The 25274-nt window shown below is 35.3% G+C and overlaps 1 protein-coding gene across 2 annotated transcripts in view; it reads right to left on the minus strand.

Annotated features, from left to right (window-relative positions):
- GRM8 (glutamate metabotropic receptor 8) overlaps window positions 1-25274 on the minus strand; it is a 304196-nt gene that overhangs the window by 112365 nt on the left and 166557 nt on the right. For both annotated transcript variants that reach the window (XM_053942640.1, XM_053942642.1), the window contains exon 6: window positions 7255-7455. In XM_053942640.1, the coding sequence (XP_053798615.1) occupies window positions 7255-7455 (201 nt within the window). The remainder of the gene's footprint in view (window positions 1-7254; window positions 7456-25274) is intronic.

Below are 25274 nucleotides of genomic sequence, written 5' to 3' on the forward strand. Positions count from 1 at the left end.
AGTATTTAGCCTACATGATTTCACTGCCATTCCTTTTAATATGAAGAAATGTTTCTTTTTCTCTTTATATTAGAATGTAAGATTTATCAAGATAATTTTACTGACAGTGACCCTCCAAAAGAATTATTCTATTTTTTGAGTTTGTCACTTATAGGCCACTACTAGATATAGATAGATAGATCACTTTTTACATAAATTACTTATAAATGCAGCTTATTTATACTATGAAATGCCATTAACAAAATCTCTTTTCCCTTTTTTCTTCTATATTCTCTCTAATGTGTCTTATTTCATGTTTAAGTAAATGTTGTAAGAAAATAAAAAGGCTTATATTATTCACTTACAGGGGTATTAAAACCAATCAATTTCCCCTCACATCTGTCCTGATGGCTTGCAGAATAGTTGTATTACCAAACAGGTAATACAATCAATAAGTGGGGAAAATTGGAAATTTGTACAAACAGGTAATACAATCAATAAGTGGGGAAAATTGGAAATTTGTACAAAGATTCTCATTTGATTTGATAAATTTAAGAGGAGATTTTAAATTTAAACATTCAAGTTAGGAAGCTTTCCAAGATACTGTTTTCCTCAAAACATGTGTCAGGCCTTCTTCCTTTTAATAAAAGTAAGGATTCCTGAAAGACTTAAAAACACTACAGAACTGATACTGTGTTATTTCTTACACAGACTAAAAGATTTAAAAACCTCACAATTTCTTTGCAGCCAGATACTTTTTCTTTTTTTTTGCTTGGAATGACAAGGGTTAACTTGTTCTGCCTCTTTGCCACAGCTTGAGTTTTTCACTTGATCATAGTAGAAAGGATATATCTGGATATCTGTACCTATCAGGAGATGCAAATCAATTTTCATTGAGTAATGAGAGTAAATCCTTTATCACCATCCCTAATATATTAATTATTAAAATACCTTATGAATTAGACCTTGTTTCTCAAAACAGAATTGACCTCAGTCAAGTTCTGCATCATGAATTTTGTATGTGGAGCATACATATTGCTCAATTAATCAGTACTTAAGATCTGTACATAAGCAAAAGCACAGCTATAAATTGCACTTGCTTTTAGGTTCCACATTCTTATTTCACACCAATAATTTTCTTAATCACTGATTTTAATCACATGGTTTTGTGGTGTACCTCAGAATCACAGCAGCTCCAAGCTCTGCTTGCTGAGCCTGCTTAAATTATGGCCTTACATTACTTAAATCCATTAAGAGTGATTTAGATCACTCTGCAATTTTAGTTTCTTATACAGCCACTTGGATTAATTCCATTAAAATAATTAGCATGTCAAAGCAGAATTTATTTGAAATCATTCCCTGTTAATTCCCAATAATAAGTTAACACTGGTAACAACTCTTTAATTTATTTAACATAAAGGCTTGGGAAATTGGACATCAGGATTCTTTGTTACAAGTGGCATGCCCTAGTTCCCAATGCATTTGCAAACCAAGTCAGACACCTGTGAAACTATGACAAAAGTACATTAAAATAATTTTGAATTTAATTTTATGAATTCAGTTCTATGTTTGTTTAAGCTTTAGCCATGTTTTCAAACATTTCTCTGTACCACCAAGATTTCTAAAAAAACTACATAGAATTATGACATGTGATGTAGGTATGACAGAAAAAACATCATAGATCTTAATAAAATTCCAGCAGACATTCCCATTGCCACTTCCACTTTGCAACTGAAAGCTTTATCTATTTTTTTAGCACAGTACAGATTAGTAAAACTAGTGAGTAAAACTCACTACCACAGTGAGTCCAAGCAATGTCAGAAGACTTCTGCCCTTCCCAAGTAATTGTTAATCTTATTTATCTATATCTGATCTACTCATCTGCTGTTATCTCACATTATGCTTAGATAGTTTTTCGACCCTATCAGAATATGGTACCAGTGGCATCCTATGATCCTAAGTGTTTCTGACAGTAAAAAGTTCTAAATTATGAGCTGCCTGTAAGAACTCATAACTTGCAAAAAAATGCAAGACGAGCCTAATTTAAACTATTTTTAAAAGGTTTTTTTCTCTATGAGTAGTTGTAGACTTGAGAGGAGGAATTTTAAAAACCTGAGCGAGGAGCATAGCACCAGTACATTTTAAGGGGGAAGTTTAGTTCTATTGGGCTTAATGACTGAAAAAATGTCAAAACTTATCAGCCTGAAAGTTCACCATTTTAAAGCTTCTGTTTTAATAAAAAATAATGATTTGGGAATGCAAATTTTGTATCCAGTGGAAGAATAGAGAGGTGTCAGCTTTCTTGAAGAAAACATTTAAAATAGTCTGAGCTGAATGTTAAGTCAAGAGAGTTTTGCATAGATTGATGTCTTAGCAGCTTCAAAAGATAGCAAGAGAAGATTAATTTTGTAAATGGCTGATTCCACAATAATGATTCTTTAGAGGGTTCAAAATTCTTTATGAAAAATCTCATTCTTCTGGGGTTTCTTTAAGTGTTCTGTATAGATGCTATCTTCTCAGGAAAAAAAAATATTACAATGTAGAATGATCATTAATTTTTATTTTAGTCGACACCTTATTTTGAATTAGCCTGCTAGCTTCTGTTCTTTTATTCTCATTCTCTGGTATTATTCTTCCCTTTCAGGATGATTTTTTTTGATATTACCTTTTAAAACGGGGTTAATGCTGCAGTGTGTCTCTGTGTGTTCAGCCAAAATTAATCTTTCCTCAAAGGCATTAAATTAACATATCTGAAAAAGAAATAACAGCAAGGCTTTCTGGTCCACTCAGACTATGAAATTAGTTCCAGAAGAATAAAGTAAAACATTGTAGAGCGGGGTTAGGTGATAATATTTTTCTTTTTTTCAAGTCCAGATAATGTTATAGAATCCCAGCAAGACTGAGGTGGGCAGGGAACTATGGAAATCACCTAGTTCAACCCCTCTTCTTAGAGCAGGCTCAGCTAGAGGAGGCTGCCTGTGTCCAGCCAGGTTTTGAGTGTCTCCAAGGATGCAGATTCTATAACTTTTCTTTAAGCAGCCTTGCTATTGTAGTTATTGTAGATAACAATAAATGTTCTTCTCACAAAATCTGAGAAGAAACATAGTTGCTGTACTTTGTCCAGAGAAGACCAAAGAAAAGGCTGCACACAGAATATATTTCAAGTCTTTTCTTCACCATGAAAGGGAAGTGATGTTGCAGTGACCTCCTGAAGAAGCAGATAACATTTACCTAAGCACTGATGGCAGAGGGGAGTCAGTGCTTCCACCTATTCTCTGCTCCATTCTCTATTATCCGTGCTTGCATAAAAAAAAGTCAAATTATCAAGTATCCCTATTACTCCCCAGGAAAAATAGCCCACCAAAGCAAATAAGATGTCTCTTTTCAAGTATGTGAGTAGAGGTCAAGTGCTGCCCTTGCCTTTATAATTTTAAAACTCATATTGTTATATCTGTAAATACATTTTGTTACAGAGTTACATATATCCCTAAAAGTTCTAAATTATGTAAATATAAATACAAATATATGACTAAAGGTGGGCAAAAAACAGCTACCCTACACTGCCTATAGAGAGAGAGCTTGGGAGGAGAAGAAACACAAACAAGAGAGATGAAGGGAAGAGAGTTTTATTCCCATCCAAGAAATAGCACTGTATCCATGCTGTAATTCTTTGCCCGGAAGGAAGCACAAAGATAAATCTTTTTCTTAAAATCAAAACAAAACCACCTTTGAAACACTTCCACCTACTGCAAATGCATGTTCAAGTCCTGTTCCTGCTAACTGATGAGCACTTATGTTGAATTCAACAGAACACTTCTCTTAAGCACTCAGCACAGGCAAAGGTAAAAACTCTTATAAAACACCTGCTTGTTTTGTAGACAGAATAATGAAGTTAAATAGAATGAGAACACTAGAGCAATGTGATGGGAGAACATATTGAATCATGCCACAATTACACTATTGTGTATATCACCATCTATAAATCTAATTAACAGAAAAACTCTTCTCTTTACAAAACTTTAAATACGAAATACCAGTTTTGCATAAATATCTCATTTGGATACAAAGAGTGATAGGAAAAATCTTTCAAATGGCAACTTATTAAAATAAGAACATCTTAAATTTTAATATTTACTTTTTGCCTAGGAAAAAGAAAGATAAATAGAACCACGAAACTTTCAAAAGTTGATCAAAGAATATATTCATTGACCAAAGAAACAGATGGGCCGGTTATGGTCTACTAAAAGTAACCATGAAGAATCCAAAGTACTAAGTATGCCATATCTTAGAACACTGCTTTTCTATTTTCATTTGAAAACACTTTAGGTGTACACAGTAATAATCTGTACTAGTTACATGTTAGAAGTTTCTTTTCCTGTTAAATTAAATTTAAATTTTAAATGCCCATTATAAATGAAAATGAATTGAGTCTAGATACCATTCTTTCTTTTCTGTCCTGTGAAAAACACAGGCAACAGTAAAACAGGAATCTACAGTTAGCAGCAACTCACATCTTGTGTACAAATAAATTTCTTTATTTCTATTACCAATCAAGTTCTAGCCTATTTAAAATCATTATGAACTAGGAGATTTTCTGCATTTAGCATACAAATGAAAGAATATCTAAGCAGAATTGTCTTATCAATCACATCAGTTCAATGTGCACCGGTGGTTATGGTCACCCTTCAGTCATGAAGGTGTCATGGAATATTACAAAGATGAATCCTTCAGGGAAGCAAATCTTCAAAATTTGTAAATTAAAATAAACTAAGTAAAAAAAAAAATTATCTTCAAAGAGATTTCTTGTAATCTAAAGCAAATCAGTTACTCCCATAAACAGAAAAATGTGTGTTTTCTCACCCTTGCATACCCTCCATAAGACAAACATAGGTCCTTCAGAATATAGATCACACTTTGAGGTGAGAACCACTAAGTTGAATGTGTCAGCTGGACTTGAACCTACTCACTACTATATGAGTGAAGAGGAATGAAAAGGACTGAATTGAGGTGAGAAGTTGGTTTAATATGCGTAAGGATAGGATCATCTGTAGAAATTAATATTGAAGAAAAGGAAAAAACTGCCAGTCTCAAAAATGCCAGTTACATCTTGGTGTATATATATACATGTATATGTATATATTTTTTTTTACTGTGAATATGATTATGTATTGTAATTGACTACTCCGAAAATTTTGAAGGATTTTCCACCCCTGTAGCTATTTAAAACCATTAGTTGGGCATGGTCCTAAATAACCTGATTATGCTGATCCTGAACTAGGCAGAGGGTTAGAGTAGGTGGAGGTCCTTGACAGCTTCAGATGGGCTGTGATCCTCTGATTGCTAGGTTAGAAAAATGGTATCTTGAATAGCTAATAAAGCCAGGGTTTTTCTTTCATTTATCAGTTGATTTTTAATATAAGACATTATTACTGATTGAGGCTAGGATGTGCATCAAAACTGACACACAGCATTACTGTTTACTCCCAGCACAGGAAGTCTTGTAACCTATGTAAAATATTCACCTCTGTCAGACACAGCAGTAGTGCTACCCTGAAGAACAGGAACTGTGTATTAATAGGAAAAGGCAAAGTGTTTAAGACCATCTTCTTCTTATGCCTCTGAATGCATGACTATGAAAATAAAATATTTGGGCATATAACACACCCAAAAAATTGGTACACTGGTACATAATGTGGACTAGCCTAGTACAGGGAATATTAAATATATCCCATGGAGCAGGAAGTTAATCTCAAATAAATGTTTCTTCCTTGATTTTTCCCCACTCTTTCAGTAAATCACTGTTTCAAAATACATTTTCCGTAGTGTCCGGAATGCTTTCATCTCCATTTATTGCCACACTTAGAGTCAGCAACAGAAACCATGACAGGTATTGATGAAATATAATTACCTAGGGAGTGGAAGCTTTCATATAAAAATGTACAACTTATCTTATTATGCTAAACTTTCATGCTTACCAAATGTAAATAGATCACTTTGTGCTTTAACAACACAGACCCAGAAAAACATCTACTGGAAATGTAGGTAATTATCACTGCAAACCTTATAATATGCTGCCTACCTTTGTCATCATCATACTATTTCCCATTTTCCAGCAACATACTATATTCCAGGTGTTCTTTAAAATCACTGTAGAATCATTTAGACTTTTAACTTTATATTCCTGGAGGCAGGGATTCCCTTTTCATGAAAATTGCATAGGAAGAAAAACCTGTGAACTACAACCAGCATTCATATCAACCAAGTGGTCCGCATTTGCAGCAAAAAAACTTCCACTCAGTAGTTAAATTCAAAATGACCTTGTGCTTTTTTCAAAAGTGCTTGCAGCTGAGGTCATTGGAATAAATTGTGATAGAGGGTGCTTCTCTCTGCATAGTTAGAAAGCATGTGTAGTACATGAATTACCACCAAGTAAGGAAAAAAAATCCCAACCAAAACAGAACAAAGTACATAATTCAATTTCTTTGTAAAGTAATGGAAAATATCGTCTATAATAATTATGACTTCTAATGAAACAATTTAGTGTTTTGGCAACTTTATTTCACCATCAAGTATGTGCTACACATTTCAAATCTATATTCATCAATTAATCCTGTTTGTTATTGGCCTCTGCTGCTAACAGCATAAGCACCTGTAACAGCATTTCCCCAGCAGGCAGATCCCAGCTTCACAGAATATTAGTGTTGTTTAAAAATATATATGGTAGTTGTGTTAAAGCTCATTAAATTACTGAGTCAAAAACAATGAAATGGAAAAGAAGTTGGAACTGCTAGTGAGTGTTTTAATTGAAATTTAAATATGCAAATCAAAAGTAATTTCACTGTTTGTTTAGGTAGGAAATTATTAATTAATTTTAGAAGGAGATTTTCAAAAGGTTATTTTTTTTAATTCTTTCTCTCGCAAACACATAAGCAACCACTATCAAACTATTTTCTCGCTCTCAGTAAGATTGTACGAGTCCTCAATTTGTTTCCATAATAGCAGCTTTTCACTGGAATATTTTGATCGACAGATTAATATTTTTAACATCTGCCTCTTTTGGGAGCAGCTTAATGTTAGGATGAAAAATGTTAAGATGAAAAATACACTGGAGGTTTCAGAGCAGGTGTAAAAACTCTCAGTTCTGATTAAATTAGAACTGCTTCTAATCCTGTTTTCCACTGTGCCTTAAAGTATCCTATAGAAAGAATAAAACCCAACTTGTCACTTATGGAACATTTAAAGGAGAGAGGGGCACAAAAAGTACAAGTAACTTACCATTAAAATTTACTGCCCGGATGTAGCTAAGTAGTTCTTTACCATCAGTTGTGCTCATCCTTGGGCACAGACCAATATATCCAGGACAGAGATCTTTATGCATATTGTGCAGGGCATAGGCCATGGAATATACTGCATCAATGACAAACTGAACTTTTCCTTCTTGTTCATAGGCTGAATCTCTCGCAATTCTTTCTAAGCCTGCGGAAGAAAGAGAAAGAGTTTACTTCTGTTGGTGTGTGCCCAAGTGTGTACCTGCATGAGCACTTGGATGAAAAAATTCATACTGGAATGTAAATAATTACAGCTGGATTGACAGGTAAAGTCAGGATTTGTCTATTCATCATCTAAATAAACAAGACAAGGAAAAATATGGCCATCTGGTTTTGTCTCTAATCATTGTACACTCTGCCAGGTATGTAAACAGTATGTTGATTTCTGGGCTAGGAAAGAGGACAGAACATTTCATTACAAGAAAAAGATATGTAGATATGTATTTCTACAGCCCAGTAGAAAAATTCTCCTTATTGATTTTCATTCAAGAGTTGTTTATTGTTATTCATGGGACAGTTCTAGAGCAGCCTGCCATTCTGTTTTAGATAAATTTAAGGCTACCTTGATTTTTGTCCCTGTCTACTGTTTGATAAACATTATTTAAACGTCTCAGGGAAAAAAGCTGAATGCTTGCCAAGTGATGTGACCATCTGTCTCCATAGTGAAAACTGCTTATTCTACGACATTTTCCTGTATTTACTAGTGAATTATGCTTCACGTTGAGAACCATGTACTCTTTGCTGTTTCCTACAGGGACATTTATCTTTTAGAGGGAGCACAGAGCAAATCAATACATCATATAATTTTTATTCTGCAGGATTGCCCAAATTCATCATCTATGTCCAAGTACAAGGGAAGTTTTATGTTAACAGGTGATATTACTTAGTGGAATTGTTAAATAGAAAGATCAGAGAAATTATATTTTAAGTAAGGAATCAACATGAAATCCTATGTCCTATATAGAAATTCAAGTGCTGATTTCAAAGGCTCAAATCTTCATTTTCCAGGGAAAAAGTGGTTGGCAAATCTTGATGTGAAATTTGCCCTGCTGAAATCTACCGTGAAATTTCTCTTGCCTCATCGAACAGAACAGACATCGAAGTTTTCTACCAGGTTATAAACTCATTCAATTTGCAAATAATCCAATCATATTATTTAAGATTATATAGAAATGAGACAAAAGTTTATGCATATTTTAAAAAAATTAACTCTCTATCTTCTTTTTTATTTTTTCTTTTTTATTTCTAAACACAGGATTTTATCAGTTCAAGGTATCAATTTTTCTGAGTCCAAATTTATAAAAGTATACTGTTTGTGCCTGAAAATATACTGGACACAAGAACTTTTTTTTTGACAAATTATGCAAGCCCATATGACAAGGGAAAAAAGCCAGGGAGCATACTCAGAAACATTTCTTCTATTTGTCTGCTACACTTCAGTACCTCCCTCTTGCACTACAGTAATAACATATGAGCAAATCTGTAATCTGACAAGCAGTAGTGGTTTGTGCTTTAAACACCTCTGAGCACTGGAAGTGATAGATATAGCCTTGAAAAATCATGGTGTGCTCTTATTTCTCCTCTGGGATTACTTAAAAAAACATAAAATTACTACTTCTTGAAAAGCTAAAAAACAATTGAAGAAGAAGGCAGAGATCATTTTTGTGATTTGTACAGGTAGCTTTACAGACACTTTTTAAGATATGCTCTCTAATGAATGACAAATAATTAATGAATAATGCAACTGTACTGCAAATAAATAAACAGGAAAATTCTTTCCTTGAACATGCTGGAAATTACACAATTAGTTGCAGTGCATTGCCCAGACATAAAAGAGGACATGAAGGATGGAAAACATGAAGCTTAATTAGTTTACAAATTTACTGACTTATTTCATTTGGGAACTATCTTCCAACAGCAAATGATGGGTAGAGCTTATGCTCTCCACTTTAATTGCTCCTGCCTTGTTAAGGACTCTGGGACAAGAGAAGGACAGAGTTTACAGAACTGCTGCAGGCATAGAGCAGTCAGTAACCTGGATGCACTCCCAGAGCTTCCACATTATCTAAACAGGATGGTCAGGACAGGAGGAGTTAAAAGGAGATCCACTTTTATTGCCAAGATAAATATAATTCCCATCACAGAAATGGATATATGTGTATGCTGAGAGGTGGGGAGCTGGTGAAAAACAGAGCAGAAATATCTTCTGTAATAAATTCTAAGTCATAAAACACTAAATGTTGCAAACACTTAAGAAAGTATACTGTACTAAGTAATACAGATTTTAAAAGGGAAAAAATATTTTCCCTATGTTATACTGTAGTTTAAAAACATATAAAACATTTTTGCATAAATTTCTTCCATGGCATAAGATTTTACCTTCACTCTTCACAGATATGTTACTATAAATTAATTTATCACCTAAATTACAGAGGAAAAAACTCATTTATTGGGACTGAATGTGTTTCTATACATACAAAGGGGTAAGGACCATCACAGAATTACAGTATTTAAATCAGTCAAACCCAGAATGCAATAGACAAAAGGAGTCTCTGCACTTTGCATAACTAAAAATCACAGCAAAAAAAAGCTCTTTCTTCTTTACTTTTCTTTTCATTTTCTCTTTCTGGAATTCTCAAACATCTAAACTAACAATTTATAAGGATGACAAGAACTCATCAACTTAAATTACACTGCACTGCTCTAAATAGATGTTTATGTATAGCAACAAAATGATGCATATTGTCTAAACCATAAATATGGTCAGCTCCTACAGATATAATATTACTTGATTGGAAGACGTGATTATAATTTTTCTTCAGACTTGTATGCCAAGTAATAATTGTTTTTTTATAGCTTGACTCTCAGCTCTACAAGGCATGTTTCTACACACACTGGTGACTTGAAGGAACATAAAAATTTGTACCTCATAAAATAAATGTTTTAATGCTTCCTTAATGATCACTTCAATTTCTTATCCTACAGTTTTTCCTCTGGAAAACTGTTTAAGCTGTGTCATTATAAAAAAGAGTGTGAAGGTACTCCCAGTTCTCAAACCTGCAGTTGGCAGACCCATGGTCTGACAGTGTCAAGAACTGAGATGAGAACTGGGCTCACCAGATCCTGACCATCTCTTCCTGATCTCCAAAGCAACAGAAATCCAGGGAAATGTGCCATGCTGTTTTCCAGCTGGTTTCCCAGTCCAACTGTTGAAAAGTGCAAACCTGGCATCAGCAGGATGTCAAGACTTTCTCCAACCAATGAAGAAAGTGTGTAGACATAAGTACTAATGCTATCATCTTGGGCTTGAGAAGATCTAGGAGAGCAATGACAGTAGCCCAGGAAATGTCAGCTGTTCCTGGATCAATCCATTGGAAACCTCTTTTAGGAACACTAAAGCAAGACAAAGGAATGATCCCAGAAAACCTGTAGATGTGAAAGAGTTGCTACAGATACTCTTGCAGCTCCTGAACAAGAGTGACAAGCTGTAGGTATTGCCTCCATGCCTGCACGTCATTTCCCCTTTTCATCCTGTATTTCTTATGCTGCAGGAATAAATGTGTATCCTGCTCAGGATGGTGTAACTCAGCTATTGAAGGGAAAGATAAGGAGCATAACAGTAGGAAGGTGAAACATGGATTAAGTGGATAGAGATGTGACTGGGACTACAAGTCTGAGGGGCAAGAAGGTGAAGCAGGTGGTATTGTCAATTCCATGGGCATGAATTGGGAATCAAGAGATTTCAGGGAATGTAATCAAGATAAATTAGGACCTTACAACCATAAATTAAAATGTATCTTCATTAAAAATTTAAGATCAAGCAGTAAGTAAATAAAGATTAATGTAAGATAGCTGAGGTAATGAATTCATACATGGGTAATGATCATCATCTATGAGTGAATAACAAATATCTTAAACAATCAAAACTTAAGTTGCTGATCTCACCAGAAGGGTAATAATCTGGTGGGTGATAAATGTTGCATAATTCATCCAAGTTTTAGAAAACTTATTCTTAATGACAATCTTAAAGCACATGTTGAAATAATTTCTGCACACATATAAGTCCATGACAATAGAAAAACTTCAAAGTTCCTAGTAATTTTTCTCTAAAGAACATAAAAAATTCTAAATAAAGCAAATGGATATACCTGTCTTGTAACTTGTGACAGAGAGGGAAAACAATACTTTTATCTAACTGCCCAATTTCTGAAAATCACTAGTTCTCCTAATATTTCAGAGCAATCCCATTCCTTCTGTCTCACAAATCTGTTTCCATTTATCTAAATGCAACCTACATTATCTCTCCTGATTATTTCGATAGTTTTTAGATTCCATCTCATATATCTAGTAAAAATCTTAATTTTTATTACTTGAAAACAAAAGGCTGAAGTCAAGGATCTTCTATACAACAGCTGGTTAGAGCTTCAAATTGGAAAAATGTTGTGATGGTGCAGGGTTTGAGAAAGGTTTTGGGCACTAGAGAGATTTGGGACACAGGAGAAGGGCTTCATAATTTAGAAGAGTAGAGACAGCTGGTATGAGGATGCAGTGTGCGTAGGAATAGTATCCTACTAAACAGTATATTAGACTGGCATGTCTTGTCCTTCATCCAGTAAGAACAGCTTGCTTAGCAGTGACAAGGAGGGCCAAGAATGTCCTAACTGTGGATTTGTCACCAGCAAGGAAAGATCTTTATCTAGAGCCTGTATTCCCCCTCTCCTGTCCACAATTCCACCAACTCTTTTGTGACCTTGTCCCTTCTCATAAGTGCTGGGAAACAAATCTTTTATGGACTGTGCCTTGAATAAGGGCAGAAATCTTCCTGGGATAATGGTGGGAGGACAAGTAATGCGGAAGAGGGGAGAAAAAATTGCAATGGTCTTAGAGTGTTTCCTCATTAACAGCTTTTATTCCATTTGCCTCTCTTTATCTGCCTTTTTTATATATGCTTGTGAAGAATTACTGCTCAAAGACAGTTGGACCATCTCTGCAACAGTTGGGGTATTTTTCCAAACTTCTGTTTTTACAAGTCTGGATTTTGGATATCTAGTAATATATTTCTATTTCATAGTTGCAATTCACATTTTTTTACTTACTGCTAAATTATTTATCTCCATTACTTGGCTCTCAAAACAGTTTTACTTAAGCTGCACTTAGAAGCAAAGAAAATCAAAAGACAAATATTGTGTTCAATTAATTGCTTCTGTGAGCCATTCCCGATCACAACTAAAACATAGTAATTTGTAAGTGGTCTCCCATTTTTCAGCTCAGGCATGATGATCCTCTGTTTGTCAGAATTGGTTAGAACTCCCCACCTTTGCAGCAAGAGTTGTTTCCACAGAAAGCCAGCTTCTGTAACTAAGCCATTTCAGCAGGCTCAGCAGGAAGCACCAGGAGCATATGTTGCTCCTGTTAAGTCTTCCTGATTATTCAGCTGTTTTCCTCACACATTATGGAGTTTGATCTCTCTGAGCAAATAATGCAGATCATCATCTTCTGTTACTGAAACTTAAAGGTGTGATATATATTTATGGTGGGGGAGTTGAGTTTTTTTAATAGCTGTATGGTAAGAGTGATGCATGAGTTAGTTTGCAGAGAGCATCACAAAACCTGAGGCTTCTCTGTAATAGTGTGGTATCAGTTTAGGAAGCAATTCAGAGACTAAGCCAAGGATTATATCCATTTTCTCAGCCATTCCAAAAAGAAAATTGAGAATGTAGAAGCAGAGACAGTGAAATGAAGCAGTTTAACTGCTGTTCTCCAGCAACTGATGGATGTGGATTTGTGATTTAGTGAATTGTCCCTTGATGTAATTTTTTGGGGGTTATGCCTCTTTACAAAAGACTCACAAAAACCCCAACAATACAAAAAAAAAAAAAAAAAAAAACCTACAAGACAGCAAGATCAATTAGAAAACGTCTGAGAAAAAAACTTTCCAATCCCTACAATTATACAGATATTTTTAAAAATTTCCTGTTTAGAACCGAACTGAAACTTTACATGTTTTAAACACTTTTTAAATACAAAATAGCAAAAAAAAGTATTTCACATTAAGTGAATATGTGTTGTATTGTGTTTTTATATTTCTGTAATAGTTCTGTAATGGTTTGCCTCTTCACCCCCCATTTTATCCCAGTGGTTCCATCCTGAGCTTTCCCGCCTTTCCCTCAATGCCAATCTCCTTGAAAATGCTCAGTCATTCCCCTGTCCCCACCCTGTCCATCACTCAGCTCCCCATCCCACTTTCCCAGAATCTTCCACCTTGGGCATCGAGTGAGTGGACGAGGGCCAGGGGTCCCTGCCTTAAACTTCCCCCATTGGTTTGTGTGTCTGTCTGTCCCTCTGCCTTCCACTCCCCTGAATCCACACTTTGGGTGGTGAGCGTCCCTTCCCCCTTGTTACTGCCCCGGTATTTGAGCTGTTGCAAAAGTCTCGGGGGTGCTTTTGGCTGTCGGACACTCTGGCATTCGGAGCTCCTCAGAGCTCGGATTAAACCTGAGCCTTTTTCCCCGGCCTTGAGTTGACTCCCTCATTGCCTCCTCGGACGCCGCCTCTCCTCCATACAAGGCAGACAGCGAAGGGCTCTGTTTTAGCCACTCCCCGAATCTCCTCAAGAAACAGGGGAGTGTCCCCTGCAGCTGACCGTGCCTCCGCCAGGCAGTCGAAGCCATGGGGCTTCAGAGTAGGCACGGCGGCAAATATGCTCCAAAAATTTTCACTCTAACATCGCCATACATGAAGAACTAACTTTTCTTTTTGCTTCATCCTGTAACTGAAGTATCTAAAAAATTCTTGGCCTGCCCACAAACATTTTTCATTGGAAATAGCATAATTTTTTCCTGACTTTCACAGTAAGTCAGACGCATGTTTCAGAAAAACCTTTCTAGCAAATGCACAGTAATATATACCAAAGTGGAATTCAAGCATTATCATAGTTATTTTGGAGTGTTTTGCTGCTATTACTATATGTGACATTTACTAGTGTTTTCTCTTAGGAAAGCAAACTAAGTTTGCATTGCTAAAATAAGATTCTCTATTTTCTCATTGATGTACTTTGAGAGAATCTCTAACAACAGTTTGAATATTATTATCAGAGTGAAAAAATTTCCTTATCCTAATTAATGCCTTAATATTGCTTAATTATAGCTCCTTGAAACTGTGTACAGAGTTGGGGAATATAGGCACTGAGAATTCTCATACATTTAAAAAACAAGTCTGCTACATCTAGCAGTGACAGTGTTGCGTAAATTATCTTGCTGAACCAAAATTTGCTATGATAACTATATTTAGCTAAACACTAATGTCTGCATTAAAATAAGAAGGATACGCCATAGGATGTTGTCTCCTTAGCCAACCACACCAAGAACCACACCACGCACTTAAAAGAAAACGTGTATAAAAGAATACAGTGGAATAAGCAATATGCCTTTCAGGCACATGACCAGTCAGTGTCTATTAATTGCCCATGTTGGAACATAATATTTAGTATGAACAGAACTTGATACTGGGTATAACATTTTCAAAAGTTGTATTTCCTTGTTATAAACAGATTGCGGCTTGGAAACTACAAAAGTAGAGATCCGGTTCACTGGTTCACTTTCTGACTACCATGTGTCTGACAACCTGACAGCATAAAATACCTGCAGAAAAAAATACTTTGGAAGTTTAAATAAAAGGGAGAGAGACTATTTCCTTACTAAGCAAGTATGCAGAGTAATAAATAAATCTGACATCACAATCAGTTTCATTAGATTTTGTCCAGCTTTTAAGCCAGAGAGCAAACCACAGCCAACTTTTGCAAAGATTTCTATATAATATTTACATGTATTCTGAGAGTTCCCTAAATATTAACATGGTCATTTAAATATCACTTATTCCCCTCTTGCTTCTTCTGTTTTTATTTTAGGAAGGACACTGAAATCAGAGATTTATCAGTTTTGCTTGACTCTTATACTTCTGCAAATTTCATACCATATATCATTGAGAAGTATTCATGATCCATTGTATCTTTCATTCCTCTATACTTCTAGTTTTAGTACATATTAATGTTAGGCAGTTGTTTCTATCTTATTATAGTATGACACTTTTTAAAACCCTCTAATGATATATATTTTTCTGTACTTGTGAAAGTAAAAATTGAATGCAGAAGGTCAATTTTTCACATTTAAGATTTTATTGTGCATATATCAGTATATAGTAATACATGAAATTATGTTTCAAATATAAAATGGTGAGTTTTACCATTAACACTCCTTAAATCCTAAGCAACCTCAAAATTTGTCAGCTTGGTTTGTGAATATGAAATGTTGCTTTACTGATTTTTCACCAAATCAGTACAGTACAGGAAAAATGTTTTAAATATAAAAAGAGATGTATTTTTCATAATGAAACAAGGTCAAAAGATTTAGTTCTGTTATTTCTGAACAAAATAACACAGAGATAAAGGAAAAAACTTTCTTAGTGTTCGCTAACACAAAGATCTAAGGACTACCTTAGCAAAAACATTTTAAATGTTGATCAAACTTTAGGTGCTTTATTTCTCCCACAGAATACTGTCAGTATTAGTGTTAGCATGAATAGGCGACCAAATATTTTGCGGTATTTCTCAAGTTTGAACAAATTATATCTCGAGGTAAGTATGTAGATAGGATCTACATTTTCTAACACAAATTACCTATAGGAATTTCTAACTATGGAAGAAATTGCTAGTGTAACTTGTCCAGGCACAAAGGTTGGAATAACTGCTACCATTTTAAAATCCCACAGGCTGCAAGCAATTCTATGCAGACTTCAATGTATAACTCCAAAGCCTACAGCAAAGGCTATCAGCAAGAGTAAAGATTCAGTACAAGTAACTGACTTTATTCATTTTCTGCTAGCATTTAAACTCAGAGGACCTTCAGCACATACAGCAGTGTGGTAGTGTGTATAAAAATCCTTTCTTCTGCTTATTGACCATGAGAGCTTTCAAATTTAAGTTTCAGACAAGCAACTGAAGGGACTTTTGTCCTCAGAAGTATTATTTTTAGTTATAAAATTGAGTGACATCATGCTTAAGAAAGGACTTCCTTGAAATTAGAAAGCACTTTTTGGAAGTATATACTGAAAAAGAAGTATCCAAGCACATCACTTCCTGAAGCATTTGTGGCCACTATTTTTATGAGTCTATTTGGAGACTAAAGAGTAAAGCTGCACCAAGTCTTCACCAAAAATATTGCAACATCAAAACTAATCATATTAACTACTGTGGCGGTTACGAGGTTCAAGCAACTTTCTTTAGTTGAGATGAGAAGCCCCAAAAGAGCAGAACAATGCAGGTTGCAAACTGTTTGTAGTCAGTTGTTTATCAAAGTAGCATATTGCGATGGTTTTGTGTCCTTCAGCTATAGAACTGTAGAAATTCAAGGCCTCTTCAATTGGAGCTCCTTCAATGGAAGGAGCTTTATGTGAGAGTCCCTTTACTGATATCAGTGCTGGGCTGAATTATCATGAAGGTAATGTGGGCTGGATGTCTGCCCTGGCTTGGCTTGAAGTCTGCAAGCTAAGGGACAGCAATATTCTAACAGGGCCATTTCTGCAATGAATATTTGATAGCTTTTTGATGCAGATAATTTAAATATAGAATTTGGAATGTACTGTGAATTCCCACTCAGACTAAGTGTTTTGATGTCATGATTCATATGAAGTACTGAATAACAGTGGTCGCTCCTGGAAGGGAGCTTTCATCAGCTCTGTGTATTTGCAGTTGGTTGCTGAGGTAGGATGCATCTCATGCAGCTTTAGCAATACAACAGTTAATTGTTAAACCTAAAGAAAAGTTTTTTTGTTTCAAAGAAAACACTTACCCTCTCCAAAAATAAGCATTTAGGAAAACAACCTGAAGTGCTTCCCCAAACGGACTTCCTTGTGTAACTAGCTTAAACTACATAGTTAACTAGTAGAGAGCTAGTGCTGTGCAAGATAAATATGTATGATAGTTTAAAACAGTTTCTCACATATTACCTACTGTTTAGTCAGCTGCTGTGAGTATAAGAAAAAAATAAGTTGTTCTATTTTCTTACAATTGTTGCAAGGACTGACAATAGCTATATGTCTCATTTGAATTAATTCACAAGGCTCCGTGTTACTGTTAAGGAGACAACTATGTAAAAAAATTTCAAAACAAATGTAATGAAAACCAATTTAAATTGAAAATAAATGTAATAATGAATCTTAAAATAATTTAACTCTAAGTTGCTGCTGGGTTTCACAGCATCAAACTTCCAAGAGGAAATTTTTAGAGCTAGACAAGATAGAAGTATTCATGACAGAATTTTTATTTGAGAAAAGAGTGGGTTTTTTTCAGGAAGGAGTAGTGGGAGAATTTTTTCAACTGCAACCGAAAAAGGAAAGCAATGAAATCATACTTTTCACAGCAAAGGAAGAACTATGAATTTAAGCATGTAAAAGATCCATTAGTAACATGTTTCAATATTAAGTGCTGAAGAAAATGTTGCATTACCTTTTGCATTTTCCCTATTCACTGTCTCTTCCTTCTCTGTCCCATTTAAATGAACCCATCACACTGCAAGAAGTAGCGTATGATGAAGAAAAGAAATAGTAGATTTAACTTTGTGTAGCCAGTAGGAAAGATGTGCTGCATGGCTATAGAAAATTACTTTTTTTGTTTCATATTTTTCTGTATGACAAGAGGTAATTTTTGACAGTCAAAATGGAAAACACGGGTTCAAGAACTTTGGATTGCTATAGGCTATAATTTTATCATGTATTACTGTCAAAGTAAGCCTATGTGATTTACTGGAGATGGTGACACATAATTCTACAAGATGTGTAGACAACTGCTGAAATTCATGATTTTCCACAGGTGAAAATCTGTAATTTCCTCACTAATCTAATTAAAGGTTTTTTTCAGGACCTGATAAAAATAAAAGCACCATCAATTAGACCTAAGCAGCTAGCTAATGAACTGCTTGATGGCATGAACAGAACATGGACGATTGCCTTCTGGAAGGGGATTTCAGTCTAAAACTGGAAGACAGTTTACCCAGTACTCTTTGCACAGCCTAGAAGATAGCTACTTCTTTAATCACAAACTAATTAGAACTGATTGGCTTCATTGATAAAATTGCTAAATTAGGGACATTATAGATGCCTGCTCCTTGAGCAGGTTGGCTATACACACTCCATTGGCAGCACTCTTACAGCTGCACATATCCCATCATCACCAGGGCAAAACAGTGACAGTGAGCAACACAAAGAGAAGTTCCCTTATGGGCAGTCCTGTCTCATTTGGATAGAAAGAATCAATTTGCTCTACTTGCTCCCCTTGTGTGAATCAGGACAGTTATCTACAAAGATCTGAAGAGAGAGGAAAGAGTCTTGTCTGGAGATGGTGTTTTGGAGTTGGAGGGAAATAGATATGCTGTCAGGGCTTTTGCAGCAAATCTGAGCATTACCTTGGCTGAGACATGCTAAATTAGATGGTGCTGAACAAGATAAGCAACAAACAACCCCCGGGAAAGGGCCCCACAGTACACTTTAGGCATCTAATTTAAAAAGTAGTCAAAAATGTGTTTAGCCACATAAACACCTTCAAAACTCAATACTCTACCAAAATATCTGATGTACATAGTTCACAAAACTAAAACCAAAGCCATCTTGAGAATCTGGGGGACTTTACTCTCTGCCAAGGGCCATCAAGAATTCATGGTACAAACAAGTTTAATTTCTCACAGGGGATGAATCCAATAAATAAATCCGAGTCCACCAAATTCACACTTGGTTTAGCACCTGATTGATACTCATCTTCTGCTTAAAAATGCTGGTGATTAAGCACTTTCTCATCAATCAAATCTCTCCTTTTTAGGTGCTAGTACACTAATAATAATAATAGTAATAATAATATTAATAATAGTAACAACAACAACAAAACAACAATAATAATAATAATATGCAAAGTGCTGTTAAAGCACAGTCTTTCTCTTGATAGGAGGTACACACATTGCTGCATTTTGCATATCGAAATCAGCAAGTCCCCTAGTATGAGCAGCTGTCAGCACAGTAAGGCTTCAGTCTACAATCTTTTCAACAGTAGTCTAAGCCTGCTGGCAATATGTACCCCAAAAAAAGAATATCTTCAATCAGGTGTGCATGTCACTGTAATACTGAGACAGTGAAAACCTGGTTGGTTGTTTTCATGCATTTGAAAATCAGATGAGAAGTACAGGAATTTTTAGGTATTCTGCTACTATAATTTAAAAAATACCACTCGTAATAACCATTACATTGTCATACGCTTCTTTTAGGAGCCCAAGGCTGGTCAACAGTCCTGAGCTTGAACAAAACTGAAATGTTTCCATCTACTTTCTTACAATATATTTTTCAGTTATGGATTTACTTTTGAAGAAATCAAAACTCCTCTGCAGAATGCCAAAATCTTGTGCAGTTCATGTTCCAATTTACTAAGTGCAGTTTGAACTCATTTTATGAAGGCTATTTAATTTCTCCTTATTCTTATAACTTGTTTCATAACCTTTAGTGTGCAGACTGATGGGAAAATTCCCCAAATCATTTAAGTGTTTCACCGGTACATTAGATGTGTAAATGTGTTTTGAGCCCTTCTATATAAGAAATACATCAATAAACTGCAGCAAGTTCAGCACACAGCCATCAAGATGTTCACGGGATGAATCGCAAGCCCTGTGAGCAAAGGATGAAGGATCAGGCTTTGGCCAGCCTAGAGAAGAGATGGTGGGTCAAGTCCCTCAAAGAGCAGATCCAAACAGGGAGATGAACCAATACTCTCCACAATGGTGTACAATGCAAGACACTATGGGCATAATGTGGAACAGGAGCTTTAGACTGGTAAAAGCTCTTTTTCTGGTAAGGTAGCTCAGACCACAGAATGGGCTTCCCATAGAAGATACTCAGTTTCTCCTGATACTCAGAGGTTTTCAAAATCTGACTGGATAAAGTTCTAACTCCACACCCAGATCCAACCTCATGCTGACTCTATGTTGTGGCTTAAGCCTGGATGGAAATCAGCATCCTGTTTTGAGCATGAGGTTGGACTAGAGACCTCCAGAAGTTCTTTCCAACCTGAAATATCCTATGATTAAGATGCCAATGCACCAGAAATGTCTTAGCCAATGCTACTGAACAATCTCAAGTGCCTATGTGCATATTCATATCTACAGGTGCACATGCTCTTGCAGATAAGAATGTGGAAATCCACAACAGACAGAGTTCTAGGGACTTTTGATGATTACTCTCTCAGTCCTTAGGTCATTAAGAACAGTTCCAAGCAAAGAGAAAACTAGGTGATTTAACATTTAAAAAATATTGTTATATTTTACCTCACCAGGTAAGGTATCTGCATATTTAAGGATGTGCTACATAGATAGGGGTACACTATATTTAGTTTTGCTAGTTTGGATGCCTTTTATTGTGACTACCATATCACTTAGTGCAATAATTGTATGACTGACTTTTACGTTCATTCACTCCCATGAGCCTGGAATTCTGTGACAGAGGGAAAAAGAGTTTACTGATGGGAAGTGGTGGTGAGAACTCTGATCTCTTTTTAAATACATTTCAAACATTTTCATCAGTAGACAGCTCACTCATTGTCACCTCAGTGGATACCAAAGTTTCAAAGAACAGGGAGAAAAAAAGCCAGAATGTACTTTGGTAAGATCTTTTTTAAGCCATCCTAATGATTTGCAAGTGACTTGTTTCATGATTGAAAGCACTCACAGCTCTTGGCACTGACCTCTTCTGCTGGCCTAAATCACCTCAGTTCCAATAGAAGTCAATTGAGTAAGGGTGATTTACGGTCCCTCCAATTTTGTCTCAAAATCTGGTGTAATGTGAGAATGTCAGAGAGGTAAAGAAAATTTTTTTTTTTAAGACAAATTCCACTACTTTCTGTTAGGGTACATTTATTGCTTCCTTACAGGAGAAAATTCTGATGTTCTCGTAATTTAATCAAAGAGAAGTCACCTGAAGTGGTAGAAATTCAAACACAACCTAGATCATGTAGATCAAGGAAGATGTAGTCAACCTTTCATTTTAACATTCTCCAGTCTCATGGGTACTTGCACAGTTACACTAAGTTAATTAGTTAGTAATAGATACTAGCTGATACACAATTGACAAGATGACCATAATTTTAAGGAATGTAAACAATATTTTGAAATTTATGTTTCCCAAGAGCCATGTTAAAACCTAAATTAGAGCTGATAATGGTCAAAAAGAGCAAAAGAAAGTGATGGGAGTGAAACACAGTAAGAGAGTAATTACCATTCAGGATAGAGAGAATCTTTTTTTCTGGCAGTAATTAGTATGTAATTATGGCCCCACAAAAAAGGTAACACCTAAACAAACAGAAAGAAAGTGCTATTGCACTTGCTCAATGCCATAAATTTGTGCTTTCTTCAGGCTTTTTATCTTCAGGCCTATATTGCCCTTATGGAATTGGAAATCTGTATTTCTTAGGCTGCAGCTCTCTTCATCAGTGACACAAGCCAGAGGTAATGCTGTGGTGAAGCCAGTTTACTAAAAAAAGCACTTTGAAGAATGACAAAATTATTTATTTATTTGTTTGTTTGTTTATTTGTTTATTTATTTTAAATAAGGCAAGAAATGAGAACAAAGTGATTCCATACTACGTGTGAGAAATTATTCCATTGAAAACAAAAAAATATTTTTTCTTACAAATTCAATTATAAACATGCATCACAGCTTCTTAAGAGGAAAAAGGCATCCAGTTATCTTCTGTTATGATTTCAACCTCTTAATGCCTTGAGTTTGAGAAAACCTTGTCAAACAAAGAAGGACAGGAACTTTATAACTAGGTCTTTCCAAATAAAAGAACATTTTCAGAATTCTATTTTCTTCCTTGATTTATACATATTCTTTGCTAGGACACTGAAGGAAAACAAATGAAATCTTACTGTAATCCCAGTGATGTCATTCTACATCCATCAATGGAAAACTTGGCCAATAATATTTGCAGAAAACAATGATAGTTGAAGGATTATTTGCTTCATTCAAGTTAATAAATCTATTTATTTATTTTTTATTATTGATATTTTATTAGTTATCATCAGTATTTATTGTAAAAATAAAATCAAACAAAATGTACTCTACATAGAGAGCATTAAAACTAGTTATTTTGGTGGTTGGTAAAACAGAATGTAAATGGCTTTCTTACACATTTTTCTGCCACTGTAAAAAGAATCATTCTTAGAAATGCAAAGATATAAAGATAAAAATGGTACTATCATCTGTGATAGACTGATTCCTTTTCAAAAAGATGGAAATTAAATGTACATTATATATATGCATATAAATTTAGTGAATAATATATACTGATTATCTCTTTTACTTTTTCTCTTTTTCTTGCCTGGGCAGAGTAGATTTTATTAAGCCTTTTTTAAGCCTCAGAGTCTTTGAACAGTATCTTTACTATGCATTTTTTGGTGTAAATTATTACATAAAACAGATTATTCAACAATAAATGTCTAACAGATGAAAAAAACAGCTTTGCATATGTAGTGCCAGAATCTGACCTGTATTTATTTTACACTATTCTATGTTTCTGGAAATAATTGTTGAGATGTTATTTGTTCATAAAAAAATGAAAGTATAGCTGGTTGTGATAAGAATGATGACAAGAACCGTGAGTAAGGAAGAGTCAGCTCATACTCAAAATACATGAGTGCCAGCATGACATGGAAACTGTATGTGAGTGTCAGGCTGTTGCATAAACTATGCAATTGCCATTACAAAATGACTAAACAGGCCTGACATTGTACTGAACAAGGTGCTTGCATTTAATCAGTGCAGGAGACCAGACATCAGTGACAGAATGCTTGCTGCTTTTGAAGAAAAATGTTTGAATATCTGTGACATGTGACATGCCAGTGTGAAAAGCTACTTCAAGACAACCAAGCAAAACCAAAATACTCTTTAATTTTGCCTACTGTGTAGGCAAAAACCAATTTTTGCTGCCCCAGAATGAGCCACTTTTACCACAGAAAATCAGAAAGAGAAGGATAGAAATCGTGTAGAGCTCTGAAACACTAACCTTGTTCCTAACACTGTCCCCAACAGATGAAAAGGATGGAAGCAGCATTTGCCATAGCCACAAATGACTTCACACATTTGTCAGCTGAAGCCACTATTTCCTATAACTCTCAGCTTGGCTCTCCAAGCTGCTGGGTTGGGGAGGCATGAACAAGTCTCCAAACAACACTTGACTTTGCCCAGCTCATATTTGGTGCTATTTTGCCCTTGCTTCCTTTAGAAAGTTTGCAGGAAGAAATGCATAAAATCATTTGGGAAGGCTACATAAGGATGGCAGCTAAATAGGAGCAATGGGAGCACTGTAGTTTAAATCCATTTATTTAAAATATATCTGAAATAAGTTCAAGTGGACTTGTAAAATTGGTCTGGTTTCAGTGACACAGTAACAAATATAAAGCAAAGCACAAAATTAATATTATGCAAGGACTTGTGTTTAGGTAAAACTCTCCCTGAATGTTATCAATAAACATACCTAGCTAATCCTTTTTCACAATTTGATCTTCAAAATTGTTTTCTGAACAACTAGTCTGCAGAAAGCACACTGTATTAATCCTTTAACCAAAAACAAGGGCTAAGTGTGAATATGCCAGCAAAGGAGAGCTGTAGCTGAGGAGGCTTTCTTTGAAAGGCAGACTTGATGAGAATGGTGGCAAAAAGATTGATGACTCTTCTGAGTAGTCCCATCAGTTCCCCCATGCTATTAGGATGTAACTGTTTTAGTGGACTCAATGGCATCACTTCTGGCTTCATGGGACTGAGATTAGGCTAATTTTTTTTTCAAGCCACTGTTGTCAATTGCTAACTCAAAAATAATTATGTCTATCAGTAAATTGACCTGATTATCCTGATGTCACAAGAATATTGATAGCTTTTAATTTCTACACCACTCAGAATCTCCTTTAGCAACATCACACACACACTGAATAAAATAATTCACAAGATTCAGCTTTTTTTTTAAGCCTCTACTGGTGATAGCTATTCCTGAAAACACTCAGTATTTAGGAGAGGGAATGCAATGAGGACTGTGGATTTTTTTTTTAATTTTAGCATGCTTATTAGTACAATCAAAACACCTTACTATTCCATTTCTCTTTGTTCTAGACTCTTCTTAAAGGACAACTGTAGTCTTTCTTTAAAGAGCTTAACTATTTATTCTTTTACCAAAAATCTAATGTTTTATCTTAAATAAAATTTAACATATTCATCCCAGCATGCAACCACAACATGACTATAGATATAGTTATTAATACTGATAATAATATAAATTGTAAATTTGTCGTGTATTATCTGATGCTAGGAAAGTAGCACATTGGGTAGAGTTACCACACTTGCTACCAAGAGACAAAAACAGCTCACCAGGTAAGAGTTTCAGGACACTCCTCTGCTCTGCTGCTGTTTCACTGCAATAAGTTCACAGGCAAGCACTCCTCTGATTTGAGCCTTTATAATTCATCAGAGCACAGACTCTCAAAACAGCAAGTCTATTTAGTCTATCTCTATCATCATAATGACAGTAGGAACACAAAATAGCCTTTGGCTCTGGGTCAGTTAATTATCTACTTTTTTTTTCCCTAGGACACCGTCTTGAAGTACTAACACATTAACCTTGCAGACTATTCACTTAGACCTTCTGCACAGCATGAGATTACTACTAGTCTCAACTGGTTAGTGTCAACTTCCCTGCTCTCTGGGGTTAGCCAGGTCACTCCTCCTTGCCTGGAAGATTAATTTCCCTCTTAGGGACAGAATAAGCTTAAGCATACAAACACTTGAATTAAGTGATGGAGCATATTCTAGAAAGAGGAAAAACTACATTAATCTAATCTACTGTTTGTTCTGGTAAAAATGGAACACTATCAGCAAACAAGGTCTTTTCTT

Source organism: Vidua chalybeata, chromosome 5 (genome assembly GCF_026979565.1).
Source record: "Vidua chalybeata isolate OUT-0048 chromosome 5, bVidCha1 merged haplotype, whole genome shotgun sequence".
NCBI classification, from domain to species: domain Eukaryota; kingdom Metazoa; phylum Chordata; class Aves; order Passeriformes; family Viduidae; genus Vidua; species Vidua chalybeata.